The sequence below is a fragment of the Mytilus trossulus genome, chromosome 10 (genome assembly GCF_036588685.1).
Source record: "Mytilus trossulus isolate FHL-02 chromosome 10, PNRI_Mtr1.1.1.hap1, whole genome shotgun sequence".
Taxonomy (NCBI): domain Eukaryota; kingdom Metazoa; phylum Mollusca; class Bivalvia; order Mytilida; family Mytilidae; genus Mytilus; species Mytilus trossulus.
In genome coordinates this window covers 53,534,127-53,549,313 of record NC_086382.1, presented here as the reverse complement: position 1 = coordinate 53,549,313, position 15,187 = coordinate 53,534,127, and the positions used below count along the sequence as shown (strand labels likewise).

Genomic DNA, 15,187 nt, shown 5'->3' with positions numbered 1-15,187 from the left:
AGTATTTATCACAATAAGATGAAATAGCAGAGAAAAACTTTAAGATTGGAATCAACACAAAAGTGAGTGCAGCACCCTTCGTTACCTGATAAAAAAATAGAATAATCCGCAATTTGATTATTTACGCAAACGCCTTTGAGAAATCACCTTGCAAATTATATATACAGTTTAGACTGGATACATATTGTTTATAATAAATAACAAAAATGCCACCAAAGGTGAGTCTATAATTTTATAATGATACCGATGTTACTTTGTAGATGACCGTAAAATTAAGTAGACTTACAATTATAGTTTCATTTCATAATTTGGTTTCAGTGTAATTTGGAGGGGGTCTAATTTGCTTTTTTCTATTACTAAAAATTGCTTACTTTCTGAATTAAAAGGTTTTATTTGTTATACGGACATTTTTGACTTGACAATACACTTTAAAGTACGTTTATTTAGCTAATGGTCCAGAGGCGTCGGCGCCGTGTTTTTGGAGCCTAAGTCTAGTAAAACTAATATCTGATAGTTCCAGGTTTAATGTAGTTTTGAATTGTAAAGTTAAAAATCTCGAAACAGGCCGATGCAGCACAGGTACTTGTCTCTGAAAAGAAATACCTGTTTTATATACAGGTAAATTTTTTTTAATTTTAGATAGGTGCATATGCGATGTGGAATAACTTATGTGAAAGTTCTCATAATTTATGAAAGTTAAACAAACGGGTCTAGTATAGTCATACATGTAAAAATTGCTGATAAAAAAAAAGTTGACGAAAAGCCGTTATGCAGTGAAGTATAGTTCTGAATATGAAAAAAATTGAAATTAAAGCAGAAGGATCGGATTTCAAATTCTACTGAAACTAGTGTAGGAACCTAACGAATATTTGCTTCTATTCGGTAAGGGTAGTAAGCAGTTAGTCCGAGATTGTTCGAAAGCCTGACAACCTTTTGGTGGCATCAATTTCATAAGAAGCCTAGCCAGCCGCAAAATAAAGATATCGGGCAAACAAGGACCACAGACAAAATCACGCGCCAAAAATATATATAAATGTACTTGACATCCGTCAGTTTCAACATTAGATGCCCGTCAATTATGTTCGTCTACTAATAGAGTGCATGACCTTTTCGGGACGTCGGGATCGGCTGTTTTTAAGCTCGGGATTTCGGGAATTACCCTTTTTTGGGACCTCGGGATTTCATGTTTTAAGCCCAAGATTTCGGGATCATGACTCCTCCGGACCGACCCCCCCCCCTTTTTTTTCCCTTTCCGCGGCCTAACTATCACAGCACAAAAAAGGGATTTTCTTTTTACCACAGACAGAAATGTAATATAAAAACAATAAAACAATAGATTTTTACAATGATATTTTGCTTAACATTAACCCAATTTCAAGTTTTCAGTTTTCTGAAAAATGTTAATTCACGTTTTCATGAACGTCAGTCTAGTTAATTCTGAAGCACTGTGATCAAAAGCAGAAAAACGACGCACAGCAATTAGAAATTAAAAATTAACAAGCATCTGTAACTGTTTCATTGTTTTAAACTTTAATCTTTATAGGTATGTATCAAAGTAACACAATTCGATCGAAAAAGCATGGCCCGATTTACCAATAATTGATAACTGAAGAAAGCCTTTAAGCCCGGTCTTATCATAAGGAAGAGTTTGATAAATGATCGAAAATGTCTATATCTAGAAAAAGTATTTCTGTTCTTTTATAATGATACAAATGAACTAAATTATATATAAGTACATGTATACTCGCTAGGATGGTACGTGAACTGAAGATTCAACGTATATTGTCAGACATTTTGAAACATTAGCTGACGTAAATATCTAGACAATCTATGAATTTGGAATCAAACCAAAAACATGTAAATGAGGAATTGATGTTTCTTATATCTGTTTGGTTAATTACGATGTAGTAAAGGTTTTGTGTTTAATGGGGCGTTAATTAGTTATGTTTGTAGGGGGAGTTGATGTACCAGATCAATTATCAATATGCCAAATGTCGTTCATAACATCTTAAAACATGTTGTGTAGCAAAACATAAAAGTCAAATAGGACGAATTCATTTTTTAATGTAGGTGTTTGAGAGCGCATTTTAAAGTTATTACATTTTTTTCACAACTTGGGATATAAATGTATCTATTTGTCACGTATTTTGCTAATTTGGGAAACATTGAGAGTACATTTAGTATTCATACAGGATACTTACTGCCCTTTAATAGTACATCATCCTCAGCATTCCGCCTTTAATCGGCAAATACGCCCTTAGCCAATATTTGGAAACCATAATGTTTGGAGTGGAAATTGGGAATGTGTCAACGCGACAACAACACGAGAGCAGACAACAGCCGAAGACAACAAACTGGTCTTCAATGTAGAGAGCAACCTCCCGGCACCCAGAATCGTCCTTCAGTTGGCCCCTAAACATATCTGTTTACTAGTTCAGTGAAAATGGACGTCAGACTAAACTCTAAATTATACACAAAAAACCCAAACTAAAATTAAAAATCATACAAGACTAACAAAGTCCAGAGACTCCTGACTTGGTACAGGCGCAAAATTGCGGCACAATAACTACCAACATTTAAATCTATCAAAAACAACAGAGAGATAATTAAAAACGCTCTTGATCAAAATTTTGAAAATACTTTAAAAAAAACCCAACCTTTTAAAACTATCAAAACTCAAAATTAGATCGGTCAACTTTGCCTAACGAGTTACATCAGGCTTACAGATATTAAAATATAATAAGAAATAAGTTTGCTCAAAAGTTTGATAACAAATAATGTGCTATTGTAGTATTTCCTTTATATTATAGTACTGCATATATGCATTTTGTGTGTTTTTATCTTTACTTTGATTCTACAACCGTATGTTTAGAAGGAAGAGGTTTTTTTCTTAAATCTCTCAATATAACCAGACTTAACTAATCGATCAGATCGGTAATCAAACACTAATCGATCATATTTGATCAGTAATCGATTGATGACTTGAAGTCATCGATCAGTAATCGATCAAACTCTCTCGGGAGTTTGATCGATTAGTGATCGATTAGATTACTGATCGATTTAAGACCGATTACTGATGGATTAGTGATTGATTAATGACAGATTAGTGATTTTATTATCATTGAGAAAACAATGCTATTCCAGAAATAAGACTTATGAAAGACATCAGTTGTGAAATAAAAGTTCCATGGAAATATTTTCACCATTGCCAAAATTACCTGGAATTCTAGAATTTAAAATCATTTCACTGCTAAGAAGATACTGGAATTTTTTTTCATGATTTTGCCAATATCGTTTGGAAATTTGAGTGTAAAGGATTGAATCAATACTTATAGAAGACATCAGTTTTAATTTTTATTTTTTTTGAATTTATGTCTCGGTCTAAATATGCAAAAAAAAATCCAAGATTTAGTCAGTAAAACATGTTTATACAATATGCAGTCGTAACCAAGAGAAGCGTATCTGAAAGGTTAGCCCTAACATATTCCTGATTAAAAACTACATTTTTGAAGGTTTACCCGTGTCTATTAGTACAATAACTATGACGTCTTGAAAGGCTATTGAAATTTTTTCTTTTACGCCTTTCATTGAAGGAAGGTGTCAAGGCAAAATTTAAAAATTGCCATCCAAGATGTCATCTAATTAGTTTCAGACATTTGTGAAATAAACAGGCAAGTTGAAAACTTAACCTCCATCTAAATTTCAAGATTTTATCATGAAATATGTAATAGTGCTTGAAATAGTGACCATGGTGACCAGCCCATCCCTACCACTCAATTTATTCATCAACACTACCTGCCAAAGTTTACTCAGGAATGCAATAATCATTCCATAAAATTTCTAGACCTTGAAATCCCCATGCAAAGACGAACACATCAAAATACTGGTGTTTAAGATATGAAATGCTTTAAAAAAAATACAGAAAAATTCCAACATCTTCATAAAAACCCAAACCAACCCATTTTGAACTTTAAATCCTATATTAAAGGCAAAGGTATTCATTCACATAGAAACACAAACCAGAAAGAAAACTCTGAATTGAAAGACTATTTTATTAACTGAAATTGGTAAATCAAATTCTATCAAATTCCATGACAGAAAACATAAAATTTAGAAAAAGAAAAATTTAAAATAGATGTTCATTACATATTATCATCCTCAAGCAGAAGAACTTCAAAAAGTAATCAAGAAATACTGGCATCTTATTAAAACAGATTATTCAATAGGTGCTACATTGTGTATTATATCCCATTAAAACCTATCCATAGGATTCAAAAGAAATAGAACATTGGTGATTAAATGAAATGACCTATAAAATAGTATGAAGGTCACAATTCCTTCAAAATATTTCACTGTGCAGAACTAATTAATGACCATCACCATGTAAACCTCACATGTAAACTGATATTCTTATAAGACAAAATTCTACCAGGAAACACTTTATCTAACATTTATTGAACTATAGGTTGAAATAGTTAGAAAATCAAAAAAACAAAAAATCTTAATTCAAATTAACTGATTTTACAAAATTATGAAAAGAATCAATAAATCAAAACAGTGATACAAAAAAATGACAAAAAGAAGGGTGGTCTCTGCTGAAAGTTTCCCTTTAATCAACACATTTTCAGAAAAAACCTCTGAACATTGCTACACCGTATCATTGATTTGTCCAGAACAATGATTTGTAGTTGCACTATGCAACTACAAATCATAGGTAGATATAACGGCCTTATTTATAAATTTAAAAACAAATATGTAACACAAAAACAAACGACAATCAATTACAGGCTCCTGACTTGTGACAGGCACACTCAGCAGGCACATACTCAGTTCTTTTTAAAAACATCTTTAATTTCTTATTCCTATTCATTTTACTAATCTTTAGTAAAATAAGCTTTCATGTGAAAATAAAACACTTATCACAAATACTCCACTATTGTCTTGTATTAAGACTATTTTAAAATTTCAGAAAAAAGGGGGGATCTTCTGTATGTAAATTCAAAAGTCAATAGACAGTTTTCCACTGACTCTGATACCAATCTATTTATTTTATCAGTATTTTGCAATCCATGGTAGAGTCATAGTCCACAGCTGGTCATTTGTGGTCAGTTTTCTACAATATTGTGATAATTAGACAATATCCTGCTGTGAAGACTAACAAGTGTGTTTGAATAAATGATGTATCAATTACCTGTTGTAAAATTGGTAAATGTTCTGGCTATTTAGTTGTGACCTAAAGTCTGGCATTAGTTAATAATGTTATAGGACAAACCCTAAATTTCATCATAAAGTTAAGGATATATATCAAATTCCACAATTTATTTGTGTTGATTAATCCTTATATATGAAAAATACAGATTTTAATATAATATTAACTTGGTTGCAATTTTCATCCTCTTAATACCAGATAATAACATCACAAGTGTCTGAAGCTGATATTATATGTCAAAATTTATTTTGATGTGTTAACAAAGGTCATTTACTTAAAAGGCATCAAATATTTATCGAACCATGGAAGTATATATATACTACTATATTCAAGTCAAATGTTGTTGTTAAATTTTTATTTTTTTTCACTCTTTCTGTCTTTTGGAAAATGTAGTTTGTGCTGTATTTAGACCCCTCTACAACCAAATTTGTTACATGCACACATATAAAAAATAGGGTTTTTATATCGATAATAATGACATCTTGGATGGCTATTTTAAATTTTGCTTTGACGCCTTCCGTCAATGAAAGGCGTTAAAGAAAAAAAATACAATAGCCTTTCAAGGCGTCATAGTTATTAGGACTAATATACATGGGTAAACCTACAAAAATGTAGTTTTAATCAGGAATATGTTAGGACTAAGCTTTTATATACGCTTCTCTTGGTTACGACTGCATATAATATATTAACATGTATTACTGAGTAAATCCTGGAATTCCAGAAAATTTTGGCAATGGTGAAAATATTTCCACGGAATTTTTATTTCACAACTGATGTCTTCCATAAGGGAGTGGCTTATTTCTGGAAAAGCATTGTTTTCTCAATTATAATAAAATCACTAATCTGTCATTAATCAATCACTAATCCATCAGTAATCGGTCTTAAATCGATCAGTAATCTAATCGATCACTAATCGATCAAACTCCCTAGAGAGTTTGATCGATTACTGATCGATGACTTCATGTCATCAATCGATTACTGATCAAATATGATCGATTAGTGTTCGATTACCGATCTGATCGATTAGTTAAGTCTGGATATAAAGGTCATATTTATTCTTGCAAAGGTTATTTGTGACGCAGATGATAAATTAGTAGTGGAAAATAATGGCATCATCGTGATTTCTTTTACGTGTAATTATGTATTGCTACTACTGCATGCACTTTACAATAATAAGGGTGAATGACTGCAACAGTTTGCCGTGCATGGATATCTGGTGTACTGACGAGGAAATTTCACAGACGGTTTAACATGAAAAATTAATAGAAGTTTTGCTTAGATACTGTACAGCATGATACATTTAATAATGACATTGAAATTCAAAATGACTTATAGTCACCAGATCTTAATATGTTCAGAGGACTTTTAGAAATGAGTTTTTCGGAGAAGATACGCCTGTTGTATGAAGGGAAAAAATGCTCATATAGAAAGGTTTCAACTCATTTCTCATACACATACATTGTGCCATTGATAGTTTGACTATCATAATATCTTAGCTAGATCATATTCAGCTGTGCTATGAATAAAAAGAGACGAGACAAAAAAAGACGGCAAACCCGATATTATTTGGTTAATTTGTAACGTTCTTGAAATCAAACAAAGTTATTCACTATATGGTATCTAACATAAATGTGCTTAATCTACACGCAAAATTGAAATGTATACGATATATTAGTATTACCCATAGTAACAGATAAGTGATAGCTATTCTTGTTAAACAAAACCGTGGCCATCATATTAAACGGGTGATAGTTGTAATAAAGACGTTTTCAAGGTTATAATTAAGATATCATGTAGTAATACAAACTTGTCCTACAATTACTACCGACAGGGATGCTATTCTAGATTAATTATATATCCCAGAAAGTTTTCGAAAATCAACAGTCTTATCAACATGTCTAATCAAAGTATAGATTCTATTATTTTGATAATGGTTCCAAACCAGGGGTTAATCAAGGATTCGAGAAAAGGCCGGCGTAAATATTCCAAGTTAACTTGGCAATACCATCGAAGACATAAAGTTTATGATTTGAAATTTGGTCGGAAAATTCTATATATACATCCCGTTTTAAAACAAGACAATTTAACGATATGGATTTTGGGTTTAAATAAGCATGACACGGAAAAGTTATATTTTATATCACGGTTGCTTGCTAAAAACGTCCAGTGAGCAGTTTTGAATTGAATGCGCTGACACAAGACCGCATCTGACGTATAATTTATAATTAAACGGCGTCCATTTCAATTTTGTGTTGTATGCTTGGATCTTTCTTGTTATCACGAAATGGTTACCAGTGACCCACTGAAGTGCCAATATCTTGACTTAAAGTCAAGTCAAAGCCGCCAATATATTCACACACGTTATTATACCACCACTGTCCTGCTTGTTTGGATCTAATAAATTAACATCCCAAGCAATAGATACATGTATCAGATTCATATGCTTAGTACTAGTAATGCAACATGCACCTACGGTCACACCTCGAAATCAATAAAACATCAAGTAAATATTTTGCCATACTACGTGTCTTATTGTTTTTATATTGAACACCTTTTTCTATAAGGAGAAGATATATAATTGAATTGATAGGATGTTGATTATATACGTATTGACGGTATTGTTTGCCATTTCAGAGAGATAAAGAATTAGAAAAACAAGCCCTTGATTGGATTGAAGCTAATTTAGGGGAACCTGTAGATAGATCGAAACCTTATGAAGATGTTCTACGAGACGGAATCGTATTATGCAAGTAAGAAAAATATAGAGATATTTATAATAACAAATAAGGTAAAAAAAAAATAGCATATGATGCAATATTTAAATCTGATTGTGTATCATTATAAGTTAATTACATGAAGATACACCTTTATAACTCCTTTGAACAAATATCGACATAAATGTGAAAATGAAAAAAAGGTTAATATTACCAGGGACGTATATTTAAGTCCTTGATATTACTGAAATAACACAAGCTTGTAATGTCATACGTTGTAGCTATATTTCATTTGCAGAAAAAGGGTTGTTAAAGTCCAAATTCAAAGCCTATTTTTCTGTCATTGTTTAACCAAATTATTAGAACAATTAATCTTCTTTATGTTTTCGTCTTTAGTCTGATGAAGAAATTACTGCCCGGATGTATAAAGAAGATTGATACAAAGGGAGGAGGTTTTGCTTTAATGCAAAACATAGAGCGATTCCAAGAAGCTGCTAAAAAATACGGTGTACCAGTAACAGAAGTTTTCCAGACTGTCGATTTATGGGAACGCAAGAATATTCCGCAAGTTACACAATGTATATTTGCGTTGGGAAGAACGGTTAGTAAATCATGCGACAATTAATGCAGTCTCAAATAATTTTTTATGTACTAATGTTTAAACTATTATATCTAATGCACATGGTCTAAGGGAAGTCACTCTATCGTTTTTCACGGTACAGTTACGGATCTCAGACTCAGTGCTCTTCAACGTCGTACATTATTTGGCTTTAAAAAAAAAACTTTTTTGGATTCAAGCGTCACTGATGAGTCTTATGTAGACGAAACGCGCATGTGGCGTATATATAAAATTTATTCCTGGTATCTATGATGAGTTCATTTACATTAAAGTTCGATTGCAATAAAAATAGGTTAAATATAAGGATTTTCTTTGAACTAGTTGTTTACTTCATTTGTTTTGTTTTTGTTCAATCTAAATGTCAAATTAAAAGACAACCCAGACATTATAAGTGTTTCTCGTTTTTTCTTTATATTAGACCGTTGGTTGTCCTGTTTGAATGGATTTACACTTGTCATTTTTGTAGGGCCCTTTATAGCTTGCTGTTCGTTGTGAGCTAAGGCTCCGTGTTGATGGCCGTACTTTGATTTATAATAGGGTTACTTTTACAAATTGGGACTTGGTTGGAGAGTTGTCTTATTGGCACTCATACCACGTCTTCTTATATCTATTATTATAAGTAATTGATTTGTTTTCAGACACAAACGCATCCGGAGTATACAGGTCCACCACTGGGTCCAAAAATGGCTGAAAAACAACAAATAGAATTTACGGAAGAGCAAATAGCAGCTGGTAAAAATGTTGTCAGTCTTCAGTACGGGAGTAATCAAGGTGCCAGCCAGGCTGGACAAAGCTTTGGAAAACAGAGAATGATAAATGATTAATAATTACAGACTTATTTACGAAATACTCATTTACAATTGTTAATTCGTATTGTATTCCTAGGTTTTCCTTTATTTACCATGTATACTATTCACGATCTTACAATAATAATAATGATAAGTTAGAACATTTAAAAAATGCTGGTATTATAGATTTTACTGATAAAATATTACAGTTTCTCATAAATAGTAATATTGATGATAATAACAAAAAATATCAATAGACGTCTATGAAGAATATGAACAGGAATTAGAGAAATGTCATCCTGATTTTTTTTTATAAATCATGAAATAGCCGGAAATGTGCAATCTAGTCATATATCTTAGCGTGTAATTGTCAAATATAATCGTAACACTTTTAAAAATATCAGTCTTTAATATAAAAGTTTCAGTATTCTTTCAAATTACCATATCATATATTTTTCCTCTGTAATATTAACTGACTTTAACTTTACTTTTAGGAACAATTTATGTATATAGTTTTACATTATATAATAATGCATGTTTCGTTTTTGTTGGTAGTAAGCTAGTCAAGTGTATCAAGGCACATCATATGTAGTTAATTTATTTTTTATTTTATAAAAAGTTGGATATAATATCTTCTTTTCATTCATTGGATAGTTTCATTATCTTATTTGTAAGAACTAAACAACTTGAAATTTTGAAATGAATAGCTACTCTGATTGTGCAGAGACTGTTGAAAAATACTGTAATGATTGATACTCGTGTACATCTTGTACACCTAGTACAAAAACCAAAAGGAAACACACTCGGGTATCCCGATCCTAAATCGCAGAGAAATCTCTCCATACAATCAGATAAATGGGATTGTGACATCAGTCTTTCGTAACAATCAGAAAATATGTTGAAAAATCAGTCCTTCAAAACATTCATAAAACAGTCACTCAGAGAACAAACACTCAGAGAACTGTCTTTCAAACAAAAAAAAAATATCAGTCTATCAAAAAACGCATTAACAGTCTTTCAAAACACTCATAAACAATCCTTCAAAACACTCATAAACAATCCTTCAAAAGACTCATAAACAATCTTTCAAAACACTCATTAAACAGGAAGTGGAGGTAGTGACGTCAGTCTCCCGAAACATTAATAAAGAACTGAGTTGCATAAGCTCTTCAAAACAAAAATAAAACGGAAAATGAAATCATTCATAAAAAAGCAGAGAGTGGCATCAGTCTCTTAAAACACTCATAAACAGTCCTTCAAAACACTCATAAACAATCCTTTAAAACACTAATAAACAATCCTTAAAAAAACTCATAAACCAATCCTTCAAAACAATCATAAACAATCCTTCAAAACACTAATAAACAGGGAATGAAATCTGTCCTTCAAAACAGTCATAAACATGCAGGGAGTGGCAACAGTAACACTCATAAACAATCTTTCAAAACACTCATTAACAATCCTTCAAAACACTCATAAACAATCTTTCAAAACACTCATAAAGAATCTTTCAAAACACTCATACACAATCTTTCAAAACACTCATAAGCAATCCTTCAAAACACTCATATTAAACAAGCTTTCAAAACACTCATAAACAATCTTTCAAAGCACTCATAAACAGGGAATGAAATCTGTCCTTCAAAACAGTCATAAAAAAACAGGGAGTGGCAACAGTCTCTTAAACACTCATAAACAATCTTTCAAAGCACTCGTACACAATCTTTCAAAACACTCATAAACAGTCTTTTAAAACACTCATGAAACAGTCTTTCAAAACACTCATAAACAATCTTTCAAAACACTTATAAACAGTCTTTCAAAACACTCATAAACAATCTTTCAAAACACTCATAAGCAATCCTTCAAAACACTCATAAACAAGTTTTCAAAGCACTCATAAACAATCCTTCAAAACACTCATAAACAATCTTTCAAAGCACTCATAAACAGGGAATGAAATCTGTCCTTCAAAACAGTCATAAACATGCAGGGAGTGGTAACAGTAACACTCATAAACAATCTTTCAAAACACTCATAAACAATCCTTCAAAACACTCATAAACAATCTTTCAAAACACTCATAAAGAATCTTTCAAAACACCCATAAAACAGTCTTTCAAAACAGTCATAAACAATCTTTCAAAACACTCATCAGCAATCCTTCAAAACACTCATAAACAAGCTTTCAAAGCACTCATAAACAATCCTTCAAAACACTCATAAACAATCTTTCAAAGCACTCATAAACAGAGAATGAAATCTGTCCTTCAAAACAGTCATAAAAAAAACAGGGAGTGGCAACAGTCTCTTAAACACTCATGAACAATCTTTAAAAGCACTCATAAACAATCTTTCAAAACACTCATAAACAATCTCTTAAAACACTCATGAAACAGTCTTTCAAAACACTCATAAACAATCTTTCAAAACACTCATAAACAATCTTTCAAAACACTCATAAACAATCTTTCAAAACACTCATAAACAACTTTCAAAAAAAATCATAAACAATCTTTCAAAACACTCATAAACGATCTTTCAAAACACTCATAAACAATCTTTCAAAACACTCATAAACAATCTTTCAAAACACTCATAAACAATCTTTCAAAACACTCATAAACGATCTTTCAAAACACTCATAAACAAATTTTCAAAACACTCATAAACAATTTTTTAAAACACTCATAAACAATCTTTTAAAACACTCATAAACAAATTTTCAAAACACTCATAAACAATCTTTTAAAACACTCATAAACAATCCTTCAGACCACTCATAAACACTCCTTCAAAACACTCATAAAACAGGAAGTGGAAGGAGTGACGTCAGTCTCTCAAAACATTAATAAAGCACTGAGTTGCATAAGCTCTTCAAAACATAAATAAAACAGGAAATGAAATCATTAAAATATGAAATATAAATCATGAAACGGTGAATAACATTAGTCCAAATGAAAAGTCATCAAATAGTTCGTGACATCAATATGAAAATAAGAGATGTGATATGAATGCAAATAAAAGGACTTTCTACACGAGACCAATAAACCTAAAAAATAGCAACGATATGTTTATATGTTACCGTTAGGTCTTCAACAATAAACAAAGCTCATAACACAGAAGCTACTTTGTAAAAAACCCACATGACATATGCAAAAATAATTCAATTAAGTGAGAAACCAATGATGGTCTGATATATATGAACAAAAACAAACAAACCAAAAAGCAAGTACGATAAACAGAAGAAAGAAAGAAACCACAACAAGCAACTGGTGGTTTCAAATCTTTTTCAAATGAAATGTCTGTACCAACTCTGGAATATGAAAATTGTTTCCCATGTGTTTGAGCTTTTGATTTTGTCATTTTATGAGAGACTTTTCGATATTTGATTTTTCCTTGGAGATATTTTTGCTATTTTAATTCTCTTTTTACACCCCCTGACTTTGGAGAAGCACATACAGAATGTATCAGACTAGATTAAGACCAAACACCCTTCAATTTATATCAGTGGTAAAACATAATATCACATATTCTAATGCAACAACATTGGTAACGTTCATTTTGATTGGATAACGTCACTTATTTATATGGTATCAATCGACAATTGATGCTATGGGACGGCATATGACAGATTTTTAAAACATGGTTTAACGTTGTTTTCTGTCAATTTCATTAGAAAGGAGATAACAATATTGTATGTTCAGCTCCGACGGCATCAATTGGAGATTTGACGGTCGCAAATACCGTTTACTGTCTCCGCTAATGCGTCGCCAGTAAACTAAATTTGCGACCATTAAATCCCCAATTGATGCCGTCGGAGCTTAAAATACAATACAGTTTTCTACTAAAAATATACCAGGCTTGACTAGTCAGATCGACTCAACACACACAAAAAAAACTAACAACTAACAACAAAAGACTTAAGATACAAAGTTCTCAACAAAATTAAGAACAATCTAAAATGGAACGATATCACTGAGTCCGTTTGAACAGTCGTAAACCAGGGAATGACATTCGTCTATTAGAACAGTCGTAAACCAGGGAATGACATTCGTCTATAAGAACAGTCAGAAAACATGGAATTACATAAGTCATATATAGTGTTACAATAAAACATGGAAAAAAACAGTCATAAAAGAGGAAATGACCTCGAATGACATCAGATATAAAACATAGAATGCCATCAATCCATTAGAACAGTAAAAAATGATATGACGGAATGGCATCAGTTCATAAGAAAAGTGGTAAAACAGGATAAAGGGGTGTTGCTTACAAGGAAACTAAGGGATCGACCATTTAACTTCAAGAGTGGCGTTGTGTTTTTTTTCAGTCCTAAAAAACATGATGAGATTTTCCCCATACTTGTATAGTGTTAAACTTTGAAACATTTTTCTTTTTATTGGTAGCGTCCAAAACCTTTAAAAAAATGATTCATATTGCCAGAGAGAGAACCTGATTCAAGGCAAAAAAATATACCCCCCTCCAACACATCCGTTTGTAGTTAAAGTATTACTGAGTTTACTCTCTAGTGAACTGGGGGTTCTTAATGGTAAAGTTATCCCATTTAAAGTTTAAAGGAGGCCTAAATAAAAGATTTAAGATCTATGTCACAAATGATCACGGATATCTCCAAATTGTCATATATCTTCAAATTATCGTAGCCAAAACCCGTCCTCATCTCTTCGAATGTGATATCATCGAATGTGCATCAACTTTGAGCGACACAACGGTCGTTGCGTGTGTAGCAGGATATATGATACATAAAGATTATAATATGCACTGATCGTGTGTAGGTAGTAAGCTTGTATCTCAGTGATTGTGGAACACATTAGTTCATGTCTGCTGTATTTTTTTCCGCCTAAACGATATTGCTAAAAAAAAATCCCATTTTAAATGTTCCACATTATCTATAATAAAAATGAGAATGGAAATGGGGAATGTGTCAAAGAGACTACAAACCGACCATAGAAAAAAAAGCAACAGCAGAAGGTCACCAATAGGTCTTCAATGTAGCGAGAAATTCCCGCACCCGGGCGGAGGCGTCCTTCAGCTGGCCCCTAAACAAATATATACTAGTTCAGTGATAATGACCGCCATACTAATTTCCAAATTGTACACAAGAAACTAAAATTAAAAGAATACAAGACTAACAAAGGCCAGAGGCTCCTGACTTAGAACAGGCGCAAAATTGCGGCGGAGTTAAACATGTTTGTGAGATCTCAACCCTCCCCTATACCTCTAGCCAATGAAGAAAAGTAAACGCATAACAGACATTACAATTCAGTTCAAGAGAAGTCCGAGTATGATGTCAGAAGATGTAACCAAAGAAAATAAACAAAATGACAATAATACATAAATAACAACAGACTATTAGCAGTTAACTGACATGCCAGCTCCAGTCTTCAATTAAACTGACTGAAAGATTATGAAGGCTGCTAACATTTGTACTTTGGTGGGTAGTTGTCTCCTTGACATACCAAATATATCCTTCATTTAAATACAGTTAATGTTATACTGAAATGATTACTGTATAACTATTGTGATGATTGACTTACTTGAAGATCTTAGAACAGTTTTTTTTAACTTTTTTCTGAGACTGTAAAACAAATAATAGTCCCGTTTTTGCTTTTTAAAGTTTCGCTCTAGATTACTCCTATAGTTTTGACAAAAAAGCAAAAAATGAAAAAAACAAAAAACAAAAAAAAAACATTAAACAACTTCATGTTGACTTATTTATAGATCTTATTATGTTATTTCTTTCTTTTTTTTTGCTTTTTTTTAGTGTTTTTGTATTGCTATCTATTAAAGTTTATTTAAAAACTGCAAAATAGAAGATATTTTCAAGACAATTGAA

The 15,187-nt window shown here is 31.8% G+C and overlaps 1 protein-coding gene across 2 annotated transcripts; it reads left to right on the top strand.

Moving 5' to 3' along the window:
- Positions 1–91: 91 nt before the first annotated feature.
- LOC134687630 (myophilin-like) lies at positions 92–9,961 on the top strand. 2 transcript variants are annotated; one of them, XM_063548073.1, is made up of 4 exons: positions 92–218; positions 7,844–7,959; positions 8,320–8,524; positions 9,181–9,961. In XM_063548073.1, exons 1-4 carry the CDS (start codon positions 207–209, stop codon positions 9,364–9,366), a joined length of 519 nt encoding a protein of 172 aa, XP_063404143.1. In that variant the 5' UTR covers positions 92–206; the 3' UTR covers positions 9,367–9,961. The 2 variants fall into 2 exon arrangements, with proteins under 2 accessions (XP_063404143.1, XP_063404142.1); XM_063548072.1 differs by lacking the exon at positions 92–218 and adding an exon at positions 6,385–6,640.
- Positions 9,962–15,187: the final 5,226 nt, after the last annotated feature.

What these genes read in the sequence shown, in the direction of transcription:
- LOC134687630 (XM_063548072.1), top strand. Translation starts at nt 6,560, where the DNA reads ATGTTCAGAGGACTTTTAGAAATGAGTTTTTCGGAGAAGATACGCCTG. An exon ending in AAAAATGCTCATATAGAAAG is followed by an intron (nt 6,641 to 7,843) that starts GTTTCAACTCAT and finishes TTGCCATTTCAG; the next exon opens with AGAGATAAAGAATTAGAAAA. An exon ending in GACGGAATCGTATTATGCAA is followed by an intron (nt 7,960 to 8,319) that starts GTAAGAAAAATA and finishes TTTCGTCTTTAG; the next exon opens with TCTGATGAAGAAATTACTGC.